This window comes from Fistularia commersonii, chromosome 5 (genome assembly GCF_037954325.1).
Source record: "Fistularia commersonii isolate RoL2024-O1a breed Wild chromosome 5, RoL_Fcom_v1.0, whole genome shotgun sequence".
NCBI lineage: Eukaryota > Metazoa > Chordata > Actinopteri > Syngnathiformes > Fistulariidae > Fistularia > Fistularia commersonii.
This window is the reverse complement of record NC_141288.1, coordinates 17,999,753-18,024,834: the sequence shown is the minus strand read 5'-3', so window position 1 is coordinate 18,024,834 and position 25,082 is coordinate 17,999,753. Positions and strand designations below refer to the sequence as shown.

Genomic DNA, 25,082 nt, shown 5'->3' with positions numbered 1-25,082 from the left:
AATGAGAAGCGTAACGGGTCGAATTACTCATCCGCGGATCACCGTCCGGCACGCGTGCGAAGATGTGAACACGCGTATACGTTGGAGATGCGGTGACACTCGCCCCAAGGGGAGGCTGGAACCAACACACAGCTTTTTGCATGATTTCACATTCGGGGAAAATGTGTGTGTGCGACAAAAATAACCAGTGACTAACCGGTTTGTATGTGTAATCGCTCTCCATTGGTGTGACTAATGGGCCGCCCTTGACTTTGACACTTTAATGTTGGCTTTGTGTGATAAAACCGCAGATTCATGCAAGGCCGGTGCACTTACAGGATGGGGTTGTTTTTTTGTTGTTTTTCTTCATGAATCCGGATCAGGTGCGGAACCGACCGTCAGAAATCTGCAGAGAGCCGCACCGAGGTGCAAACTGCTCAACTCCTTCCACCCAGGAGAGGCACCGGCAGTGTTTCACTGCTTAACATAGCAGACGTACTTTAAGTGTGAACCGCTCTCACACACTTTCAACATATTTTCCTAACTTGGAGCTCAGTGTACTTATGCCCAACCATTTGGACTGACTCAGACTGCTGAGGGATGTCCCGTGATGCACCTCTCTCCTTCCTCACACTCTTGCTCGTCATTTTCATTAATGAATAATAGTGACCTCATCTAGTGACCGGAGTCCTCGGCGTCCTCTGTCGGTAGTTCTTTTAGAACACGTGTCAAACTCAAGGACCGCGAGCCAAACTGGCTCTGAGAACGTCTAAAAAGGTCTGATTGTCTTAAAATAAAAATGTCAAACATGTGCCTTGAGCATAAACTACATCTCCCGCAACTCATGCCGATCACGTAACCCGTCAAGTGACGGCATTTGATTTTCACACAAGTGGAATTAAGAAATACAAATGAACCCTAAATGTCCAGGAAGAGAAAAGTTGACGCAGATGGAAGGCTGTTTCAAGAAAAATGGGAATGCATATGGAACATATTGGATTTAAATGAGTAACAAATTCAGAGTCATTTAACACGAAGGTTTCATTTACTTACATTTATAATATTACCGTTACATGTGGCCCTTTGAGGGCAACCATTTATTCTTACGTGACCCTCGGTGACCCCTGTTTTATAATATTACTTTAGCTATCATTTAAGCTTTTCCCATGTCGAGGCATGTAGGAGATCATGCCCCTCGTACCTCCGTCTGTATCACACTCTTGCTTTCTTTCTCTCTGTCCTCCATTCATACCCCCCACCGGTCGAGGCAGAAGGTCGCCCTGATGCAGCCGGGATCTGTCCGAGGTTTTTCTGGTTTGAGGCAGTGTTTCCTCGCTCCCTGTCCCAGGGTTGGGTTTTGCATCTTAGTGTGCTCCAGACCTGCTACACATGGAAAATGTCATCAGACAACTGGGTTGTGATTTGCCGATGTTTACATAAAATCTGACCCAACTTTCACCTGGCATTTATAAACAGTATATACTTCTTGTTGCGGCAACTGGACTTGAACAAATTTAAGTCCAGTTGAATTCACCATGACCTGGATGACTGGGAACCTCCACAGACATAAACAGTATATACTTTGTAAGTGTTTATCATTTTAAGTTGACCGCTGATTGTTGCCACTGCTAGTATTTCATATTGTTCCTTTTATTTCCTTCTTTCATCTTCAGTGGTTTTTGAAACTATTACAGTGCAATATTTTACATCTCTCCTTGATATTTTTTGTTTTAAGTTTAACACGGAGTTGCATTTAGACATGTTTGGGACTTTTTTTTTGTTTCTACCTTTAGTTTTTGTTTTTTTTTTCTCCTGGACTTTGCACTTTTATTATACATATGTACAGTTAGGATCTCGGGATGCTTATGCTACCCTATGTGCCCTCCGAATGCCCCTTGGGGACAAATGAAGTGATTCTGAAGTATTCTTATATCGACATTTTTTGTAAGGCTTGTTTATGAGATAAAACAAGGATGGATTCATCCGCGTCTCTGCCAGTCCTTTATTTGACAAACACAGATGTGAGCAGCGGAGGTCACGCTCTCTCTCAACGAGTAGCAGCCTCTCAACCCCGCAGATCCCGGCGGAGCCGTGCACGAGAAGATGTGGACCATCGGGGAATCTATTTTTACGAAATGTCCTCCAGCGCTTTTTGTCATCTCCATTGAGAGGCGAGACGGAAGAATCCAGGCCTTCTCGCTCATTTCCAGTGTGGGCTACAGTGGCTTTTCCAACCCCAGAGGGACTTATTTATTGTTTGCATCACTGGAGCATCTCAAGAGTTCATCCATTAAGATGGCGTGTTCGACACGTGGTAGGCGCTTATGTTTATGGATCTATCGAGACGGCCCATTAGATTTGTGCGCTGGTAGATAGCGAATTTCAAAATAAAGCCGAGCGATGACAAAATAAGCCGGGACGCCTTGCACAAACTTTGTCTACCGTGATGAACAGCTGTTTGTAGAAGAAGCTGGTGCATCCAAGGAAACTGCGCAACGTCAGGAGAAGAAGGAAACATTCTGACAGCGAACAGGTTTCCGAACTTGACACTTACCTAGAAAATAATTCAATTTAGAGCAAGAAAATAAAAAGGCATTGTTACGTATTTTTGCTGGCAACAAATTGAGGTAAATGTGTGAACTGGAATTGTTTCCAAAGACCATCCCGTCGTCGTTCTACATGGAGAGAAGAAACTAGGTGGATAGGGTCGAGTATTAATTCTCACTTCTTTGTATAAACAGGGCCTAAAAAGGCTTCCCTTGACACTTTGGCCTTTCATACGGTGGGAAATGTAGTGGGCCGTCCACCTCACCTCATCAGTCAGCACCCGTGATGTTAGCCGGACCCTCACAGAGCCTGACGGGGGATTTGAATGACAATCGGTGCTCCGGTTAATGGCCACTTTTCTCAGAAAACCTCAACAGCTTTGCACTTTTAAGGTCCAGCTCGAAGATTGAAATTGCATCTGAGTGTAGTTCGCACCTGCGAAAGTCAACGTCAGTCAATAAGTAAAAGGTTTTACTGTTTTTTTTTATTTTCGAGAAACTAACCGTCAGCTAATTGACCTTTAGTCTATCGGTAATAGCACACAACTGTAAGATGTAAAAACCACAGGTCAGTATTTTCTATGTAAAACATAACTGTTGGAGTGGTGCTTCGGACTAATGGATAGAAGGCCTCGGGTTCAAGATCTACAAATCGAAGTCTGAACATCGATATGCGCGTCATGTTACTCGAGGTCAATAAGCCATGTTGAGGATGTTTCTTTTGCACCTACTAGATATATGCGCACCGGACTCTGAAGACAAATACACACATTTAAAGTCAAAACAAGAACATTGGGGAGAAAGCTTTCAATCAAAGGTTTTATTTGTTTTTTTTCTTGTACTCTTTTCTAGTTTAGCATTCAACCAAACAACAGGAACACTGGGGCAATTTCAAGGGGGGGGGGGCAAGTCCTTAATGCACAAGGTTGTTTTGGGAATTTCAGGCACTCGGTTCAGAAAAAGGGCCACAAGTCATGTCTCTAAAGCACAAAATCACTGGGGGAGCACAGGAGGAGAAGTGGGGGTGCATCCCGATTCTGCATCCAGCATTGGGATATTCACCGTGTCTTATTGAGATCCGTCTCTCCTTGTTAAAAGGGAACCTGATATGCACAATTGCAGTTGAGCACTATTGTTTCGGGGCTACGACAGTATTTATGATGATTCTTCTATTCCAACAATGGTTTATCACATACGGGCTCATCTTCTCAATCTTCATTTGAAACCAGCTCATCACTTTTAAAGGCCCCCTTTTCACCCCGACCCCAGTCCTTAAACCAACCTGTTATCCAAATCTGTCTCTTCCAGCTGCAGGCCAGGGGCAGCATGTCCCCTGACCAAACAAAGTAGTTCAAACATTCGAGTACTCCGAGCTGAGATTGAAATATGTCAAATACCGAGCAGAGGATGAGCAAAACACAGCTTGAGGCAGAAGCGGAGGGGAAACTCCTAAACTGATTTTAATATTAAAAGCGTGTAGCCTCCGCTTTTACTACCTTTAGCACGTCGACTGAAACATTAACCGTGCTTTTTATGAAAAATCACACAATAAAATCTCAATAGGTTCTATTAAAATGAAATATAGAGCACTCAAATATGTCATTTACATTTTTTTTTCCCAACAGGTTCAGTATTATTTTCTACAAAGTGCGTTGAGGAAATACTTTCCTCATGTAAAATATTAAAAACAGGCAGTCTTAGTCACCTTCTCACTGTGCAATCATGTATCAATTACATCTTAATCTATTCAAGTCACTGTACTTCTGTTGAATACTCATATTTTACAGTCTTTTTTTGAACTTCCTCTTTTGTCATAATAAAATCAATATTTAATATATTGGCATTTAAACTATGGCCACGTGTGAGAACCACAGTTGCCGTCTTTGTGCGCGACACACATTTAGCTAGCTTAAGATGTACACGTTTGCGATGATATTTACAAATGCATGCATTCACCGTTCTGGTCGACCGGGACGATCGCCACGTGGGCATTCAACGGCTTCTCAATCTTCCACTTACCGTATGAAAATGCCCACACACAGATGCATCTTACGAATGCCTTTTTGCAAGGCTATTAATTTGTCTTAAATTCCAATTTCTCTGAAATCCCGATTGACCCCAAACTGCATGAAATTTCATGATTTTGCTCCCTTTATATATTTATATTCAAACCACTCAAATGTATTGGAATCTTGAAACAGTATCTTCTTCCGCCTTCGTCACTATAGCAACTATAGCTTCGAGACAAAAGGGAGACCCTCGTACATGTCGCCCTTAAGCTTGGCCCACTCCGCCAGTTTCTGAATGCTGCTCTTTTCTTGGCCCAGCACGCGAGCCGCCTGTCTGACCTTGGCGTCATTGCGCTCCAGGTAGCGTTCGCCCTCGCTCATGAGGAAGTTCAGCTTCTCCATGCGGCTCTCGTTCAGCGGGATGTCCTCGCTGATGTGCGGGTTGAAGCGGAAGTACGTGTCCGGGGGCAGGAGGGCGTCCAGCATGGTATGCACCTCTGGAAAATGAACAGAGATTCTTGTTTAAACTCAAACGTTGACACTTGCTTTGAGATAAGTATCAATTGTCAGAGGCCTGCACTGGTTAAACTCAAGCCAGGATACATGACGCTCATTTGATTTATATATAAATATCATCTAAGTCTATGTTAGATATACACAAATCCAAACAGAGTTCTATGCGTCCGTACCCTCTGTATCTGTGGCACTGCTGATGACGTTGGTGATTTTGGCCTTGAGGCTGGTGTACGCCGTGCTGTTCTTCCCCACGGTCTCGTAGCGTCCTGTGCCCAGAGACAACACACACTGCAGCGGGGTGTTTGGCCACAGGCACCGACACTCGTGGATGGCCAGCGCCGTGGGGTTATTGATCAGCAGTCCTCCGTCCTAAACACAAGAGAAGAAACAGAGGTGAGATATTTCAAAAATGATTGCTTTAAGTTCCATGAAACCCTTTTTTCAATACCTTTTAAACTTCATTAATTTTATGTTTCATTGTTGTTGCCTGCATATTGTTATGGTCATTTTAGAGCACAAGAATATACTTCAGGGTTAAGTAAAATTTACATATCTTAAATGCTACAATATGAAAGTAGACACATGAGTCTCATGAAATTCTGTACGATTTCAAAATGTCTCCACCTGCTGCTGAATTGAAAATTACTAAAACTTGAATGTTTAGTAGAAAACAGGTGGGAAAGAAGAAGAAAAGCACTCAAATTAGCGAGCAGCATTATAAGTATAACTATAAACATAGATATGTGCCACTGGAGTGCATGTTGGTGTCTCCAACGCGTCTTCTTTTTGAATAATTATGTGAATGATGTGCATGTGTTTTTGTATTCACTCCGTTACAGAGAAGTTCAGGAGAGTGCAGCTGACATAAATGACCTCAGCGGTGACCGGAAAGAGCCAATCAGACTAAATGGATGGGATGTCCTCCCCGGTTTGCTGGTGTTGCTCTCTCTCACATCAGTCTTCCACGGCTCTGGGCCGCATCCAAACTACCAAGCGTTTGTGCAGATAAAGATCGCGAGCAGTTCATTCCTCCCTTGTAGGGGTGAAGGCCATCTCCACCTCCTTACACAGGAAGGACGGCAGAAAAATACCCTGTAAACTAAAATTGCTTCTCCATACGAGTCGGAGGCAAAATTAACTGAACACAAAGGGAGCGGCTACGGATGATTCGACGGTTTTTCTAGAGCGAGATCATCCTTTCATTCATTTTGTCACAGCGACGTTTTCAGAATCACATCCTCGGATTACGCCAGACTGACAAGTTATCGCAGGAGCAGAATTGTCTCGAGAAATACCACTGCTCGTGCTGAAAAATGGAGTAGGAGTGAGACCAGTGGGTGGCAAAACTTGAGCTCAATCTGTCTACGAAGCTGTGCAGAGGAATGTGGAGGACGGCATGCGTGCGCGCGCACAAACCCAAACACGCACACACACATGCACATGCATGCACACACAACTCATTCACTCACCATCTCTCCATCCCCGCTGTCATCTCAATGTCATCCCAATGTTCATGGAACATACGATTGCAAATCAATTCTGCCCATATCTACTGTAGAGGTCCTCATCTATTGGTTATGATGCTGAGAATAGTCATGTCTATATATACACACACACACACATACTTACATATATATACATGTGTAACATCACTCTGATAGGAAGCCAACAAGTCCAAGGGGATATTTTAATCTATTGGAAAACATGGCTTTGAGATTGCATCTGATTTTAATTACTTTACATTTTCTTTTTCCTTTGGTTGAGCTTTTGAAGTTTATGGGCTATAAGCCGGGGGGGCACAAGGCTTATACGGGAAAATATGAGGAGTGGGACTTCGGATTAGAAAATGTCAGTGACCTGAACAGTGAGAAGTCCTCTTTACCCAAACTCTTGCATTAGGAGGTGGGAAACTGTGCTTGCTAAGAGGACGGTGCTATTTTTGTTTAATTAGGTTAACAAAATGAAACAGCGCTTTAAATATAGCCGGCTGCCGATAAGATGAAATAGAAAATCTCTGCAAGTCTGACCTGATCACACAACTTCAACAAAAGAGCAGCGGTTCTGAAGTTTTATGATATGGATTCAAGCGGTATGAAAACAATACCCTTTCTCCCAAAAGATATTTAGGCAATCTTTGGCAAGAAACAAGGTCTAATTGAACACATTAACAATTGCATTACCCTGTTATTATGGCTGCTAGCAAAAACAAATACAAGCATATCATTCATGTAGTGGATGATATGAGTGTACTGTAAAATTACTTTTGTGCACTTGCATGCTTGATGAATGCATAAAACAGTCCTGGATGAGGTCTGTTATTGACATGAATCCATATGAAATGCATCCATAGTGGAACTGTATTGACTGTTGACAGTTCAGGAGAATGCTCCCTGTCACTCTGGCAGAAATTATAGTTTGATCATGAGGGCAACCTTTTTTGGGGGGAAATTTATTTCCAGGAGTAAAGTCAGAACATCGATGATGACATTTCTGCACGGGTTATACATTCATTTCCTACACTGCTTATCCTGCACTCCGGGTCATGTTGGGGCTTCAGGCTATTCTGCCGTTGACCGGGCGAGGACGGGTACGAATTGGCCCGATCCACAGTCGATCACAGGGCCACATGTAGAGACATACGGCCGGTCACTCTCTTTCACAACTACTTGTTGTAGTAGAACTTCAATTCACCAACCACATGTTTGGTTCTGACAAGTTAATTGTCCTTTTGAATTTAATTTGTTTTCAGGAGTTGTTTATTACGTGTGTTGTATTTTTTTCTTTTTTATCTCCCATGATCTCATCCCTCAACACCTTTAGACCTGAAGATTTACCAGGGGAACCGACCCTTCTGCTAGCACAGACATGTAACAGTTCGGTTCCACATGCTATACCTGGTGGAGATCTTTTCCCAAGACAAATTCCTGGAAGTAGCCCGGTGCAGCTGAGGAGGCCCTGATTGCTTGCCACATCTTGTGTTTGCAGTCTCCAAGGTAGTGGGACCTGACTCCTGGCATGAGTCTGTAGTTCTTGAACACATAGGCCTTCAGAGGCAGACCCCTGTTCACTAATGTGCTGACTGCTGACACCTGGTGGACAAAGGCGGTAATTTTGAAATAATAAAACATGTCAAGTCATCTTTGGCAAAATGAGAAAAACAGGCCTCGATCTCAAATATGCATTATCCTGATCATGCTGTAAAAGAATTCAAATCGAATCAAATAAAACCCTGTATTTGCCAGAATTGAACAGATATTAAACATACCTTAGGGCAATGTTGATTCCGGGCACTTTCAATCATACGTCCCTCACCCATACGTTCTCTAGAGAAGATTAAAAGATGAAAGGCTGAATAAATTGGATTTTTAGAACCATCCCCTAGAATAATGTATGAATGCATTTAAAGTCATAATGACACGAGAAAAGACAGAGGAACAAGTAATGGAAAATAAATTCAGAAGACTAACTTGAGGATATTCTCCCAGATTTCACTGTCGTAGAAAGCATGACTCCAGCCCATCTTCACTGTTCCCACAATGACATTCTGCTTGAAGACATCGGAGCCCAACTTCCTGTACATCTGTTCGCACTCTTCTAGGGGGATCTGGAAAATACCCAGCATGAAGGCCAGGATTGCACCTAAAGGAAAGGAACACGTGCTGTTAGTGTGGATTTTTGATTGATCTTGAGGGAGGGTGAAGGTCACTGATGGTCGGGCATCATGTTTACAACCTACCTGTGCTCACACCACAGATGTAGTCGAAGAGCTGGTGCACGGGTTTTCCGGTCAGGTTCTGAAGTTTATGGAGAACCTGCAGGGCCAGCAAACCTCTGAAACCAGTAATATAAAAATGCATCTTTGAACATTTGCTCGGTAAAGATCTTCCCTTTCTGGCCTGAAACTTTGGCTATTTTCTGGTGTCTGATGAACAGTTGTGCTCAAAACGTTCTTGCTCATTGAATTTTTGCTTAAAATTTACTGGTAAACCGCTAAAACAATATTAGATTGTTGATGGCAATTTAATTTTATCATGCAAAAAATGTGGCAATTGATTTAAGGCTATCTTATGTGCAATACCTTGTCCCCCCGCCATCAATGGACAAGACCCGAATCCCTCTGCCTTTGACTGGATCCGTGTAGCCAGTCAGAGCCAGAGCTTCTCTGACTGCAGCCTGCAGTCGAATGTCTGTTGCCTGGCGCAAACGTAGCAGGCAGGGCAGCGCTTTCTCCTGGAATCAATTCCAAATCATGAATATTGACTTTTCACATCCACTTAAAAGCAATGTTCAAATGGGAACAGAACAGACACAAGTTATATCACCAGGACCAGCAGGACTTTGGAGATTCACATTTACATACAACATTCTAATCAGTTCAATCGCACTGTTAATCTAAAAATCTGTTTGTGGGATGTGTCTGCAGTGTGGGGGGAGGGCGGCGTGTAGGGGAATGGAGGACGAGGAAAGCCAGAATCACAAGCACAAACATCATGTCTGGCCAGGTGTGCTACAGTTGATCGAGAACTGTGCCCCAGAGAGCCCCTTTGGTTTAGTGTGCATGTGTCTCGGGTGGGAATGTCACAACATCCTAATCTGTCAACATGACTTACAAGCTTCTTCTGAAAGAGACGGCTGTGATTTCATAAAGGGGGAAAAAATGTAAAGGCTGAGTTATGATGTCACAGGGGAATGTGTGTCTGTGGTGGCAGGGGGGAAATAGGTCAAGAGTTGAGTCAGTAAATCTGGAAGAATCTGTTAATCTGTGTCTGTCTAGAGTAGAGGTGCGTCACATGAGGGAAGCACATCGTAATTCTCATTTTGTTACTGTGCAATCCCAAATTCTCTTAAAATTCAAAATGTAAAGCTACCACGGAGCCTAACTGAAAACGTGACACTATATACGGTTTTATAGCACACAGGATATAGAAACACAAACTGACTGTGCAGTCAAATCATGCTGGGCCAAAAAAAAACATAAATAAAGGTACTGAGCTTACTGTCAGCACAAGAATGTGTTGTTTTGAATGTCTGATCGTGTAATGGGTTTCTGACTTTTGTGATATGAATTTGCATTGCCCTATTCATATATTTTGGCAAATGCATTAAAAATTGGAACGCGAAAGCGATGACGTTTGTGGAAAAATGTGGTATTTGCTTGCAAAAGTGTGATGCAGCTGCTCCCACCAACCTTGATCGCCACACCACGGGTCTCAGGGAACTCGAGGAGATGATAGCTGAGCTCCTCCACCCGACTGGTGAGGAGCTTAACATCAGTCACCCTCTGCAGGCCTTTCACAAGGGCTCTGGTCCTGTTGTCAACACTCACCCGGGCTATGATCTGAAAGACAAAAATAATATGTATATATGAGATAATTTGAGGCAATGGTACCTTTTTGCACATGTAATCATAGTCAAATAATCTACTTTCTCATGTTTAACAATAAAATGCACTTCATAATCCATTTGTGAGATTCATATGAAGCGTCACACCTTCTCCCTTTGAGCGAGCAGCTGTTGCTTGGCCTTCTCTGCTTTCTCTTCCTCGCTGTCCACCTTCTGCTCAGCCTTGTCCGGAGCAGTCTCCTCTGAGGTGGCCGCTGGGAGCTTTTCTTTCTCGGCTGAAAGGGTTTTGGAATCACTGCGGAATTTCGGGACCAGCGGCGCAATGTAGCTGCCAACGAACGCCTGAACGCTGGGACTGGGGTAAGAGAGATAGTGGGTGAAGCCTTTTTTGGGGGAACTGGTGGAAACAGGAGCCGACTGCTGTCCGCTTTCTATTGCAGGGGTTGCGGAGGCGGCCTTTGCCTCTGGGTGACTGAGGATTTTTGGTGGAGGAGTCAAGGGAGGACCAGGAACAGGGGGGGGTGAGTCAGTGTCCTTAGATTCAGACACTGGGGATAGAACAGGAAAGTGGTCCCCAGAACTGTGAAGAGTAGTGGTGATTGTGCGATCGGACGCCAGAACTTCTTTGTCCTGCTGCTGCTGCCTATTGTCACGCTCTTCCCCCTGCGTGCTGCTGCTGAAGTAACTGTTGATGTGCTGAGCCAATGTTTTGTAGGTCTCATCCATGTTGGTGGAGAGACCGCCGGGGTGAAACAGCTGCATTGTTTGTTTTGCCACGTTTGAGGAGGACATTGTTGCAGACACAGTGGCCTCTGAAGCTAAAGTGGATGGGGACTTTTTAGTGGCAACGAAAGGCTTCTCCGCAAGTTGCTGCTTGTCAGTTTCCTCTTCATCCGCAATCTTCTCTCCATCGTCTTGTTTCATGTTGGTTTCGGGAGGCGGAGGAAGGGCCGCATCATCAGCGACTATCGTTTTGGCTTGGACGACAACTTTTTCCGCATGGGCGCTGTCCGCTGCAGAACTGCTGGGCTTGAGGCGTGAGAACTTGGAGATCAGATCCGCGCTGCCGACTGCCTTGGTGACACTATCTATTGTGGTCCTGAGCCGCGACATGCGCCTGCTATTTCACCAAGAACAGCACCTGAGAATTTCAAAGTTAATCAAGCCCATGGACATTTGCGGCGTGGTGTGACATTCTAACAGGGGACCTGGCACCAGCGGGGAAACCCTCCGTGACAATTTCCTAAAAAAAAAGAATAAAAAAAGCAATGAATGGAATGAGAGACAGCACATGGCAGATTTTTCGGAGATAAAGTCAAACTGGGATGGTTTGGACATGCATGGATGGCAAGGATGCTGAGGTAGGAGATGCAAGGATGGAGGACGAGAGGAAGGCCGGAGAGGAGAGTCATAGATCTATGGATGGAAAGAGGACCGGAAGGCGGCTGGTGTGAGAGAAGAGGACTCAGAGGAGAGTGATAGACGGAGGAAGATGATTTGCCGTGGCGACACTCTGAAGGGAGCAGACAGTTTAATAAACAGTTTAATATTCAATTCAAAATCTGTATACTCCTGGGTGAAAATGGCAGTGAAAGAGTTTAGCTGGTGTGAGAGAAGAAGATACTGGGAATAGGGTTACAAGGAGGAAGATGATTCATGAAGAAGAAAGAGAAGACGAAGAAACAGTGACAACAACAACAACATATCTGGTCACACTGCAACTCCAAAGGGGGCCGATTGGGGGCGTTTTCCGTCATGCAACGCGAACGTTACCATGGAAACCCGAGTAAACAAAAAAGAGGCGACGACCATAGACTTGTTAAAATAACTACTGGAAGCCTTCAGTTTGCTCCGGGAGCGAGATGGAAGAGCACCAGTGTTCTTCGAACATGAGTTTGACCGCGGAGTCGTACCAACTAGTGAAGACCCTGCTGGAGAGACACCGCGACAGCGCCATCAGGGACCGGGAGAGAACGCCTCCCACCGACCCGGTGAAAAACATCGACTGGGTCGCCGGCAACGATTTCACGGTCGAAGTGGGGAAGGAGCAGATCGCGGATTACATCGTGACTTGGGGTCTGCAACCCAGTTGGATTTACAGTCTGGACTTCCTTCAAATGACCGAGGAGGATCCTCATTCCTTCTACCACTACCGGGCCCGCTTCAGCACCCCGAACGCGCAGCAACCGATCCAGGGTTCCGCCAGCGTCTTCTTCGTCGTGTACATATCCAAGGACAGACCCCAGCAACCGGTAGAGACTCACTTCATTGTGGAGGCGAACAGGATAGTACACACGCCGGGGAGGACCAAGTTCATAGAGAAGTGGCTGGAGGACGTTATCGAGAGCAAGGCGGTGCTGGAGCTTTGAAACATCGAACTGCTCGAAAGAGACGCTCCCGATAATGGTTGCAGCGACGCCGGTTATCTTCGATCTGTTTACGCGACGGCTAACGGCAACAGCATGCTAACGCTTGAAACCGTTTGACATTATTTAAGCCATTTAACGATACTCACGGGTAGGAAACCTGTTAGAATTAAATTGTAGGTTTGCTTAGGGGAATAACCATCCCACAAAAAGTACGAATGAACGCCAACGTGTTGGAAACAACGGGTAAACATGTATATTGAACACGCTAGCAGTTGCCGGCTTCGCGTTAGCTGTCTTAGTGTTTGGGGTCAAAATACAACGTTAGCAAACATTCCGCGTCGAGGTCACATCGTAAATCAAGGTGAATCGCTCTTACCTTATAAATCAGACTTTTTATTGTTTTTTACTTTTCTAGAATATTTCATTCAATTGGGCTTTTGACAAAGGGCATACATATGGTGTGGCTTCTATCTCTGGATAGAAAAACAGGAAAAGTGTCGGAAGTGACGCACGCTTTCGACACTAAAACCGCAATATTCAATCCAGACACCGCGATGAGCGAAACGTCTTCAAAACGCATTTTCACATGAACCTCGTGTAAATCTCTTTTCTTCTAATTTAATATATCTTTCGAAAAGTGATGGAAAGGTTATGCTCGCGATTCCGTCGCTGTTAATGTAGAGAAAAAGAGGTCAGTTCCGTAATCCTGTTCAATACTGTTATTTTTCATCATTGATACCTTTAAAATGATCATATCGTTAGGAGTATTGTAAAATTCCATCACAAATCTTAAATCTTAATAAGAAACCAATACACATAATAACCACACATGATGTATAGGTAACTTGTGATTTTCATGTCATTATATTTGTGTTTTGTTCAATCTGTATGTAGAAAAGGAGATCATTCAATAAACGCTAAACACAATGATGCCTTCCAAAGTGTAAACACATCCCTCGCCTCCACCAACCATCCCCAAATAATATCTTAAGAGTCTCACAGACTAAGCAAATCTTTATATAAAGTGTCTTTATTGCATAATCTAGATGCCCAGAAGACCCCTCGTCTTCTCCCGATCCTCATCCACAGATGCATTTGCATTTAGAAAGAGTAAAATGACACATAAGAAAGAGAAAATGTTGATACAATTTCTGGTTACAGTAGTTACAACAATGGTCGTTTTGTCTTGATTAAGGTATTGCGTCATTCAGGCTCACTATAACCACTGCTACGTTGGTTAATAGGGGCATTACAAACAGTTGTGTTTCTTTATAACATCACAACCCTCCGGAACTAGTTCATTGTGACATGTCAGATTTCACATTCCAGGCTGGATGATCAAATGCTCTTTTCTCTATGTGACATCATATCCCTCTGTTTAGCTTAAGGCTGCTCTCTCACACTGAAACTTGCTGGCATTCTCGAAATACAATCGGTTAATGTCATGTAAATAAAAGGTAAAAGAAAAATCCCTTTTGGAAAGCGCTGCACGAAACCTCAATACAATATTAAACATGCATGTGAGTTAATGACAGTTTAGGTTTCCTTGTTTAAAATTTCTCACTATCTTAAAAGCATATTTGAAGAGAAAACTTTTAGACAGAGTCTTAAAACAAATGAACACGCAAACAACTATTTTAACAAATCTAACAAGGTGTCTGGCTCATGTGACCTTCGTGTAGTCCTTATGCAGCCTTAAGAATAAACATTTGGAGGATAATGCATGAATCATCAGGAAATGTACTACCAGCTGCAGATACATACATGAGCTGTATGTTCAGTCCAAGCAGGGGCTTGTGAAATGCGAATGAGTTTGTGATAAAAAGTAAAAGGCGGTCAAATAGAGGAGATGCGAGAGACCTTTAAGTATATGTTGTTTTTGTGCAAAAATGGCTGAGGAGAGCAAGCGTTTACCCAGTTATTTTAGGGAAAACCATTCCTGAAAGGCAGGTTTGAGGGCAGGCCTGCAGGCAGATGGCAGCGCTGCATCTCCAACCACGCTGTCAAAAACTACAGGAAAAAAAAAAAGAGCAAAATGGTAAAATTGTCACTTTACTGGCATCAGTGTGATTTCCCCTTTCCCAAAGAGGTTAACATTTAGTCTTCTATATTTCAGTGGTTGTTAATAATAATAATATTATCCGTCAGAGCAGAACATTACCTCCCCGCTGAAGTTCAATCGCTTTGGAGATGCCCTTTTGAAGAATAATAAAAGATATTCTTATCTGTGTGCAACATGCTGTTGAAAAATCAAATATTTCTCAAAAGCACAGCAGCTGTAATTTTCCCCCAAGAGCAATGAAAATGTCTTGCGCATATAGGTGGCATCAGTTTGATAATAGTTTGTGTTGAATAGACCCTTCAGCAGGGAGCTCGATGAGAATGTGAGCTGCCGCTGCTGAAAAGAAACATCTTAGTGCAACATTGATTTATAACAATATTGAACACACTCATCAAAACCAGAGAGAAGAGTTTGCAGAGAAAATGTACAAATAGCATAGAAGCAGACAGATTACACTTGAACATATGCACATTTGAATACACATAACAAAGGGATGAAATAATATGGTCAGTGATCAAAAGGTGGAGAAATATTACCTTTCCTCTGAATTACTTATCAGTGCACATTTGAAAAAAAAAAAAAACGCTCTGCTCGCTGTGACAGACGCGGAGTCTGATGAGGTCCAATTTTCGATGAAAGCAGATGGATTGTGTCATTTACATCCATGCAGGCGGCCATGAGATCATGGGGCACAGATAATGACACGCGTGTGCGGCGACAGATTAAATACACAGCTTGCAGAAGGTTAGGATGTCAAACGCACCGCGGAGGAGTACATATCGAGCAAACTATTTCAAGATGTGATACAATGCACTAAAAGGTGTTGAGAGTGATTTGGTTTCGTGTCGTTTGGTTCCTGATTCTTGGGTCATTTTTTCCAGACTTGAACAATTTTAGAATGAGGAAATCCCACTGAATTTTAAAGGCCAGCACGTGATGCATTAAACAAAAAATTGAATGTTCATTGAAATTTGCAATGAAATAAAAAAAAGGCCAAAGAATATATTGTAGTCTCCAGCACTCTCGGGTGAATTCTGTTTTCATTGTACAAGCCGCATGAAGCAAGAGGTGATGATCAGGGCTCAAACTGCGGTATTTTTTTTTAATAGATGAGATCATTCTCAGCGTGTGTTTACGTTGCAGAAATACCTCCTTTGGTGCCTTTTCTTGAGGATTCCCGTCCTCATACTCGAGGCAAGCTTCGAAACATTCACAGCTGCTGTCAACGCTCCCTGCAAAATGTTGGGTCTCCCTGTTTGTGGACTCGGTAAGTGATAGTTTGAATTCACAGCTGCCTGCCCTTTGTGCACTTCTCTTTAACTCTGGTCTAAATGTCAGAGCTTTTTGCAGAGACTGCCGCTGCCATCCTTGTCAAAGCGTCTCATATGAGTGAGTGCTGCTGTGCACAGCGGTCTTGTTTTCTCCATTAATTCACTTGTATTCTCTCCATCCAAAACAACAGCTTGGAGACCGACTGAGCGCACAGGAATCACGGCGGTCGCCATCCAAAGATTGTTGGATGTTTGGAGGAAAAGCTATGACCCTTGCAGTGGCACCCGTGGCGTCGTCACAAAGGATCTGTAAAATGTAATTTAAATCAGTCAGGTGGGCAAATAAAGAGACGCCTTGAAAACTGTTGATACAGTTTCAAAAGGTAATTTTTGAGTCTGACATTCAGTCAAGCGGCCTTTTGCACAAAATGAATTCAATCTCTAGCGATTTCTTTTCATAAAGCATAACTCATCATCTGCACATTTCCCCTTGTAATTATATCTATAGTTCTTGCCTATAGTCTACCACGGTTGATGCGCATGTCGATCTGTATAATATGTACCAAATCTGTAAATCACCTGTATATTTTTGATATAACACAGCATGTCAGACTTCATTTATATATCATCCTGTTAATTTATTTATCATTTCTGCCCCTGCTGCTTTTGCACTTAATTGAATTTCGTTTCCCTGTACTTGCACACGTGTTGAATATAATCTTAAACAAAATAATATGCACTGACAAGCCCTTGTTGCGTGTTCTTTTTCATATTTCACGCATTCTTTGCAGCTCGCGGTCTGGTGTATTTTATTTGCACATTTTTTTGCAGCGCTATTGCATTAAAGTTTATTATTATTGTTATTTAGAGTTCGTGTCATTTCTAAAAGCTTTGGACCGAGATAGAAGGTTGAATGGTTGCCACATGTAACCAGCCGCTTGCCCGTGTCTCTGCATGGCCATGACGCCACGAGGATCCTTCACCCTCCCTCTCCCACAACCCCTCGTGTCCGATCCGTCCGCAGCATCGCGCAAGGAATCGGTGCCAGTCGAGGTGGTAATGGATGCTGGAAGTTGCTTCGGGTCGGACAACAGCTCCGGGGCTGCGCCGGGCGGTGACGGGGACCCGTACGCGCGTCCGGCTGCGGTCCGAGCCGCAATCCTGGCTCTGGTGTTCCTCCTTGCGACCTGCAGCAACGTCTTCTCCCTGCGCGTCCTGTGGAAGAAGCGCAGGAGGAGCTCCAGGACGCAGCTGTTTTTGCTCCATCTGTGCCTGGCTGACCTGGTGGTCGCCTTCTTCCAGGTGCTGCCGCAGTTCTCCATTGAGATTACGCACAGGTTCAGAGGCACCGACGCTGCGTGCAGATCCGTGAAGTACCTGCAGGTGGTCGGGATGTTCGCCTCCTCCTACATGATCGTGGCCATGACCGTGGACAGGTACCACGCCGTGTGCAAGCCGATGGTCTCGTTCCTGAAGGGCTCGTTTCGGAGGTACCTCTCCATCGGCGCGGCGTGGTTGGTGTCGCTCCTCTTCAGCGCTCCTCAGCTCTTCATCTTCTCCCTCCGGGAGGTCGAGGTGGACCAATACGACTGCTGGGCGACGTTCACGGAGCCCTGGGGCAGTCGGGCGTACATCAGCTGGATCACCCTGTCCGTGTTCGCCCTGCCGGCCGCGATTCTGCTCTACTGCCAGATCCGAATTTGCGCGACCATCTACCTGAACGTGAAGCGCAGGGCGCAGCAGGCAGGACGCGCGGCCGCCAAGGGGGTGTCCAGCGCCATGCTGAAGACGGTGAAGATGACGTTGGTCATCATCATGGCATACACAGTGTGTTGGTGCCCCTTCTTTGTGGTGCAGCTGTGGTCAGCGTGGAGCCCCAGCAGCGCGCCTTCCAAAGGTCGGTGGAGAAACATCTCGGGCGGATAACCATTTCTGGGGTCAAAGTTCATCAGGACCCATGAAGTGTGTTGGGTGATGTTTACTCTCTCTCTCTTTCTGTCTCTCTGCATCTATCCAAGGACCGGTGTTTGCCATCATCATGCTGCTCGCCAGCTTGAACAGCTGCACCAACCCTTGGATATATCTCTACTACAGCTGAGGAGATGGCGGCAATCTGGAGGACAACCATTTGGACTCGCCGCCTCAGAAACGAGCCGATAGGATGCTCATCTGCATGGCAACAAGAACAAACTGCAACCCCTTCCAGTGAGAGCCGTGCCACGACATGGTTGGTATGTCGCTCGAGACTGTGAGGCAAACAAATTGTTCTCTCATCAGTGTAATTCTGTGTGTATGGTAAACATATATAGGTGTGTGTGTGTGTGTGTGTGTGTGGGTGCATGCACCTCTGGCTTCCATGAGATATGGTGAATGTACCCATGACGCCGGCCGCCCAGCTTCCCAGTACTTGGCATTGGGTGTGAAGTAAACACATTTGCTGTGACTGTGTCACTTTGTGTTACTGTGAGATAAAAAATGAAATAAAATCACCGTGATTGTTTATCTTCTTATTCCGAATATCTCCTACATTTACTTAAAACATCATTGTAATCAGAGGAAAGCAGGGTATTACTGATGTGCTGGGGATGGATATCCGATTTGCCGGTGCTCTGTTCATCCTCAGAGACACCCGGCAATAAGTTTACAACAATTTCACGTCGTAACTAATTTACATTTTCTATTCTGTCAGCTTCTGCTATGATAGGAGAGCCCAGTGTTGTTTTCCTGTCTAGGGAAATGTCTCACCACGCAATCCTTTTCATGCAGGGTAATACCCGGCAACCAATAAAGACTGCACTTTACAAATTCTTTCACACCTGGCGTCAATTAATTTATATTAATTACCAATTTGCATTTAATTTGCATTTTTCTCTACTTAACAATTTACCATCTCCTCAATTTAATCTTGCATGTGTTGACATGATGCTGGTTTTGACTAAAAGTCCTAACATGCTGGTCTTACATCACAAGCACATGAAGTGGGTAATTTGAGGACAGGAAATGAATATATACAGTGTCAAGATTTGCTAATTTTATCAAGAGACACAGGCTAAAAAGATGGTGTCCTAATATTATCACCTCGTAACACTAATCCATTACCTAGCTGGCTGCGGTACCGGCAGCCCTCGGCTCCTTTCTCTCCGCAGAGCTGCCTCAAATGGGATTACGCATCTGCTGTTGGCAAAATACAAGGGTACCTAATTCAGGGCCCGCGGTGGAGATGCTGGGAGATGAATCTGTGAGGAATGACGTTCACAGACACAACCAAAAGAAGAACACGCTGAACAAAAATAAAATACTTTTAGAGAGACACGATAGATACATCAATGCATGCAGGTGTACAAGAGAGACACGTGACCGCTACTGCGACTAAAATGCAAACACTATAGTTTGAACTATTGTGATCAAAATCTCATTCTAAGTCTGACCGACTAGTTGTGTATGCCGACCTCGTTCACATGGTCCCGCTGTCTCCACATGGCACAGCTGCAAGGCGGCAGATGCAGAAAAGAGCTTCATGGATGCTTGCAGGTGATGCCGTACCTCCATAATTATCGACCGATGCTTGTGGACTCTTACACCCATAGATATTTTCGGTGATGGATGATTCTGGCATACCTCAGAGTTTGGTCTGTGGATGCGCCAATGTGTTGACAAAGAAAATGGACCAGAGCTGGGAATGTTTCCAGCTTCCAGAAAGTGTTTTCAAAAAAAAAATGCAGCGGTGTCTGAGCCTGAGGGTTGTTATTCAGAAAGAAAAGTCATGTCGGTTGGAGGAATCCATCCCAGGATCCTCGTTACTTGTCGATGCCGACACGAAAGACCAACCCAACATTTGCATGAGCAAAGCGCTCTCCAATACCACTCCTCTCATATTGCCTGGGAAAGAAAATAAGAGGGAATTAAAATGGATAAAAATCAATATCCCCTTATTGAATATCATGAAGTTTATGAGAATTAATATTTTAGTCTTGCAATTTTTAAGTAATTTCTTGGGGAATTTTGAGGCATTTAAGAATTTTTCAACTTGATTTTTCCACGTTGTTTTTTTTCTTCTCGTTTTTGAGTTTCTTTAACCAGCACTAAAAGTGAATATATAATGACAATAATGACAGTTACAGTAAATAAATTTGCTGAAGGAATTATGTAAATTTAGGAGCAAATCGTTAAAACAGCAAACTGTTTGGCCAGGGTGAGAGGCGGAGAAGAAGGAAGTTTTCGGGATGAGCCACGCCATCTGGTTTGAAGACACTGAGGAAAAAACAGGGAGAAGAACTGGAAGCAGCAGACATGGACAGATGAAGGATGGTGAAGATCTGAGTAGAAGGATACTGAGGTTGGAGGAGGTCTAGAGGAGGACCAGAGAGGAGGTTTATGGATGGAGGGAAAGACGACATTAATTGGTGTGGGAGAAGAGGATGCAGAGGAGGGGGTTAGAAGGAGGCAGATGACTCGCCGTGGTGATCCCCGAAGGGAGCAGCTAAAGGGAAAAGAAGAAGCAGCAGCAAAGGGTCGAAATCTTTCTGAGAAGGTTGAATTTCTTCACTTGAAAACGTTTCACTCTTCATCCAAGAGTTCTATGAGTTTACAAGTATGAGCGTAAAACAATATGTATATATATTTATATATAACTAGAAAAAACAAAACAAAATGTAAAAAAAAAAATAAACAAAAAAAAAAATGTCAGTTACATTCAGAAACTCCCCATAGGTCATAAGAACTGAAGAAGCCTCCCGAATGAGGTGAAACTTCTCCAAGTGAAGAAATTTAAGTCCAGTTTCCAAGACAAGAAGATGTCAACAAAAATTCACTGAGACCTGGATGACTGAGAACCTCCAGACACTAAAATGTGAGATTATCTGCAGACAGAATAAAACTCCATGATGTGATGTCAGCTAAGATGCTATTTAATAAAATTGTAAATATCTTCCCGTACTTACAACCATCTGGATGATTTGAATGGAGATTGGATGCACTTACTGTCCGGGGAGAGCACTTCTCCACTGAGTCAAATAAAGATGCTCCTCAACACTGAAGGTGCTGGACGAAGATCCTTTTAATTATTCAAATCACACACCTCGTTGGCTTCACAAGAAGTCGATTTTAGAAGGTGATGGACGCAGCAGATAAACGTTCTGACCTTTCTCTGATGCTTGTTGACTGTAGAAGCAAACGGCTACTGCCCTAGAAAGCGGGTCTCAGTTTAAATACAAAAATAAAAATCAACATTTACATTTGTATATATTTAAATTTCCCTACATCCCTAAAAGTGTTTCGCTTGTGAGATTCTGCAGGGCTTTGCGACACCTGAAAAACCCGAATGACTTGGATGGTGACCCTTTTGAATCCCCCATCTGTAGATGAATCGGGCTTTTAAATAGCATCTTGATATTTCAGGAGAGAATAAATGAGGATTTTTGGGGGGGGGGGCTTGGTTTCGTGCTCTTGTCAACATATAAAATTAATCTAAAATGATTTAATTGCAATAAAAAGGCTATGATTGTGTGCGACAAATCCGATTTTCACATTTTGATCACTTATGATCACACAGCCTTCTTTCCTCTGTTGTCACGCCACATGGAGCAGGTGAGTGCAGCTCCTGTTGCCATGGCAAAGGGTTGTGTTGTGTTGCTTACCGATCTCCAGCCGTCTCTTGCCAAGCCAACGAACAGATTTTCGCCAATCAATCTGTTTCGGTTTACCTTTACTGCCAAACAGTGAATGGATATTTGAGAAGCCAGCCATCCACCGAAGAAAAAAAAAAAAAAAAAAAAAGAAAATTTGTTTGGCTCACCTGAGATGATCTGAACCGTCGCAGGAAGCTTCTTTTAATCTCAGTTTAAAAACAGCACAATCATGCCTGAACAGCGTTAGCATCGATGCCACAGGTGTGTTTCACCAGTGGATGGTGCTTGAGGTTCACGCAGATCCTTTGGAGATGCTGGTACATCAATGTAACACCACCTGGGTTTTTTACCTAAAACTAGGTTTCTGTCAAACAAAATAAGTAAAATAAAGCAGTTGTAATTGTGATAACTTGCTTTTTGCCCAAACCAAAGCTTGGGCACGTTCAGAAAACTTTTATGAGAATTTAGATACATGTATTATCAGACAGGACATGATAGCTTTATTGTATGACATGTATGACATGTCATGTTTTATATATCTAACTAATTGTTGACACTTAACATGGCTTACCTCATACAACGTAATTCTCTATTGCGCAAGAAATGAGATTGCAAAATATATTACAATGACATAATATTCTTTGGCAACAATGAAAGTCACTTAGCGTGGAAAAAAAACAAAGAAAAATGGACATTTGACTAGAATAATTTGATGTCACGCAAACAAGCTTCCAAAGATGGACCAACTGTGCCACTATGTGGCCAAAGACTACCAATGACTGAAGCTCCTGCACACACTTGCAGAAGTGGCTCAGATGTAGGCGTTTACACACTCACAATGAAAGAGTCAGTGGATGTAGTTACTGGAGAAATTAGAGGAACAATGACGATATAAAACCTTCCAAAACATTCTGCTTCTCTTTAAAAACAGCGTTGTCCCTTTTGAGTATGGTGATCTCGGCTTCCAGGGCACGGATTTTCGCCAGAGTGCTCTCTTCCCTGCGGTCGAGTTCCAAGACCTTTGCATGCAAACTCAGAATTCTGCTCCAGAGTTGATCTTTGTCTGCGTCCGGTCTGCAGTACGAGTGTTCGCAGACACACGTGTGCTCTCCATCGTTCTCCTCTGCCCAGGATTCTTCCTTTGCAGTTTCACCGGGAACAAAACTAAAAGACTGGCTGAGGACTGCTGGGAGGGCGGCAACAGAGGAGGGGCTCAGCACCACCACGGAGAAGTCTGATTGCCCATTACACGGGTGCAACGGCGTCTCACTAACAGCCATCTGTCCGTCGGGCGAATCAGAATAGCGGAGGTTCATGGCGTCTGTGGCCGGAGGCGGTTCAATCACACAGACATGAAAGGGGTCAGTCTTTTCTGTGTCTCCGACAAAGGAGGGATTCGCTGCGTTCGACCGGACGTTGTTGCACACTCTGTGGAATTTCTCAGTGTCCTGCAGTGGCAGAAGAGGGGTGTTAATGGTCTGGAAAATCTCAAGCCCCACCTCAAACATGCAGTAATAAATGACTGAGAGGCTCGATACTCTGTGAAAACAATAACTGCATTGAGTCAATTCCTCAGTTGACTCAATCGACTTCATTGTCAAAACTGTTTTAAAACGCTTTTTTTAGATTCGGGTGGAAAATCTGACACATCAACCTGACACATCTTCAGACATCTATGGAGAAAAAAAAAACACAAGAAACAGCGACAACTAAGCAAAGTCAAAACGCTCATACAGGTGGTCCTCATTCAACGGTGGAGTTACGTTCCAAGGGGTCCATCCTGAAACCATTTTGTCGTTAAGCGAAAACACCTTCTTACCGTACAGTATTTGGTCATGTGTTTATATGCTTATGCAATGTTTATATTTGCATGAATATACTGCAATTATAAGCACGGGTAAGCGCATATAATACGTACGCACTCACAACTCCGCTGCCAGTGCATTCTGCATGTATTTTAATCTTGTCATGAAGCCTGTAGTAACTCAGAGTCGTCATTAACCGAGTATGTTGTTAAGTGAGGACCAACTGCACATAACATGTTCATTTGGGGTTACTTAGAATTCACTGATAAGCGTAATTGAAAGGCAACATTTGAATATGTTGCAGGTACAACTTAAGTTGAGCGACATAGCTCATAAACTAGAAAACTGTATTTCAGGCTTCGTTACATATGTATATTTTCCCCATGCCATACAGATACATACGTCATCAGCTGCAGGGAAGATAGTAGGGACGGCTGTATTCTTCAGATACCGGATCCCCCACCGAATACTGAAGCAATCCTCTGTGAAGTGTTCGCTGCACAGACACTGATGTCGGCTGGGAGTCCACTCCTCCCTCCTCATGTTGTCCACCCATTTTTGAAGTCTTGATTGGTCTTGCAGGGGAAAACTAGGGGATACGAATATTAAAAGTCTGTGTCAGTTCTTATTCCACTGAAATTGCATGAATACAGTTCGCACAGAAGAGGTCGGAGAGCTGCACTGTGCCTTCGTGGATCTGATATATACATATTTACTTTTATATATCAAATCTGAAAAAACACCCAATATTACCAGGAAGTAAAAATCCATAAATGTTTTTATTAATTTTTTTTTTGGGGGGTGGGTGGGGGGGGGTTAAAAGCAAACACGTCAGGAATATAAATTCGAATTTGGTCCAATATTAGCTGAAACTGTGAAAAAAGGCAATGACGATTGGGAGAAAAACAGACTAATCACGCAAATAAATATAAACTGTTAGCAATAGATAGAAAAACGCATTGTTGTAGTTTGAGAAATTATTATTTTCAATTTTTCCTGTCACCCAACCCTGCGACATCTCCGCCTCTCATTGGCCCCATCACATTTTAAGGGGATGACGACCTACCCAGCATTAGTGGATTCTACGGAACTTGCCCGCGTGGATCACGACAAAAATTTATGCCATTTCTGTTGCGAACATTTTTCTGAAAATAAGCAGGTTTGACAAAAAAGCAGCGCTACAAACGTGCGCTGGTGGAGGCGGACGTCGGACGTACGGGTAGAAGCTAACCCTCTTGTTGCGTCGTCTCGGCGCAGATCCCCCTCTGTTCCTGCACGCCTTGACGGCACAGTATCGTGGCATGTCTGGAAACAACGCCGCATTTAAAAGTGTCTCGGTGCGATTGCTTTTCCAGCTCTGGTATTTTGACTTACGCAACCTGCACGAAATAAACACCACGACTGTCACCCCCGGGTTTCAGCGTTCCCGGCGGAAGTGACGTTTAGTCTCGCGAATATGGGCCACGTCTGTGACCCCCAGGAAAAACAAATGGAAAACATTATTTCACCATACGTCGGCATTTAGAGTTAAAATGAAAACTCACACGTACATCAA

General features: G+C 43.8%; 3 protein-coding genes and 2 long non-coding RNA genes across 6 annotated transcripts; 2 read left to right on the top strand and 3 right to left on the bottom strand.

Annotated features, from left to right (window-relative positions):
* Positions 1 to 3,333: 3,333 nt before the first annotated feature.
* Positions 3,334 to 13,256, bottom strand: pnpla8 (patatin-like phospholipase domain containing 8). The gene is made up of 10 exons (XM_086147097.1): positions 13,139 to 13,256; positions 10,541 to 11,636; positions 10,239 to 10,388; positions 9,129 to 9,280; positions 8,787 to 8,881; positions 8,518 to 8,689; positions 8,316 to 8,373; positions 7,945 to 8,139; positions 5,224 to 5,419; positions 3,334 to 5,031 (listed from the first exon to the last, which is right to left on the bottom strand). The coding sequence occupies exons 2-10, from the start codon at positions 11,504 to 11,506 to the stop codon at positions 4,757 to 4,759; spliced, it is 2,259 nt and encodes a 752-aa protein (XP_086003223.1). The 5' UTR covers positions 11,507 to 11,636; positions 13,139 to 13,256; the 3' UTR covers positions 3,334 to 4,756.
* akap14 (A-kinase anchoring protein 14) lies at positions 12,283 to 12,762 on the top strand. Its single transcript, XM_086147398.1, has one exon. It carries the CDS (start codon positions 12,283 to 12,285, stop codon positions 12,760 to 12,762), a length of 480 nt encoding a protein of 159 aa, XP_086003524.1.
* Positions 13,257 to 17,154: 3,898 nt separating the features above from the next.
* On the top strand, positions 17,155 to 18,468 carry avpr2l (arginine vasopressin receptor 2, like). Its single transcript, XM_086147367.1, has 2 exons — positions 17,155 to 17,992; positions 18,114 to 18,468. Exons 1-2 carry the CDS (start codon positions 17,155 to 17,157, stop codon positions 18,191 to 18,193), a joined length of 918 nt encoding a protein of 305 aa, XP_086003493.1. The 3' UTR covers positions 18,194 to 18,468.
* Positions 18,469 to 20,291: 1,823 nt separating this feature from the next.
* Positions 20,292 to 21,845, bottom strand: LOC147234250 (uncharacterized). The gene is made up of 3 exons (XR_015106108.1): positions 21,732 to 21,845; positions 21,236 to 21,279; positions 20,292 to 21,148 (listed from the first exon to the last, which is right to left on the bottom strand). It is a non-coding gene; the product is annotated as an uncharacterized LOC147234250 (long non-coding RNA).
* Positions 21,846 to 21,899: 54 nt separating this feature from the next.
* Positions 21,900 to 25,027, bottom strand: LOC147234249 (uncharacterized). Of its 2 annotated transcripts, none has more exons than XR_015106106.1 (3): positions 24,594 to 25,027; positions 23,930 to 24,116; positions 21,900 to 23,170 (listed from the first exon to the last, which is right to left on the bottom strand). It is a non-coding gene; the product is annotated as an uncharacterized LOC147234249 (long non-coding RNA). The 2 variants fall into 2 exon arrangements; XR_015106107.1 differs by having other exon boundaries at positions 24,745 to 25,027.
* Between the last annotated feature and the right edge of the window lie 55 nt (positions 25,028 to 25,082).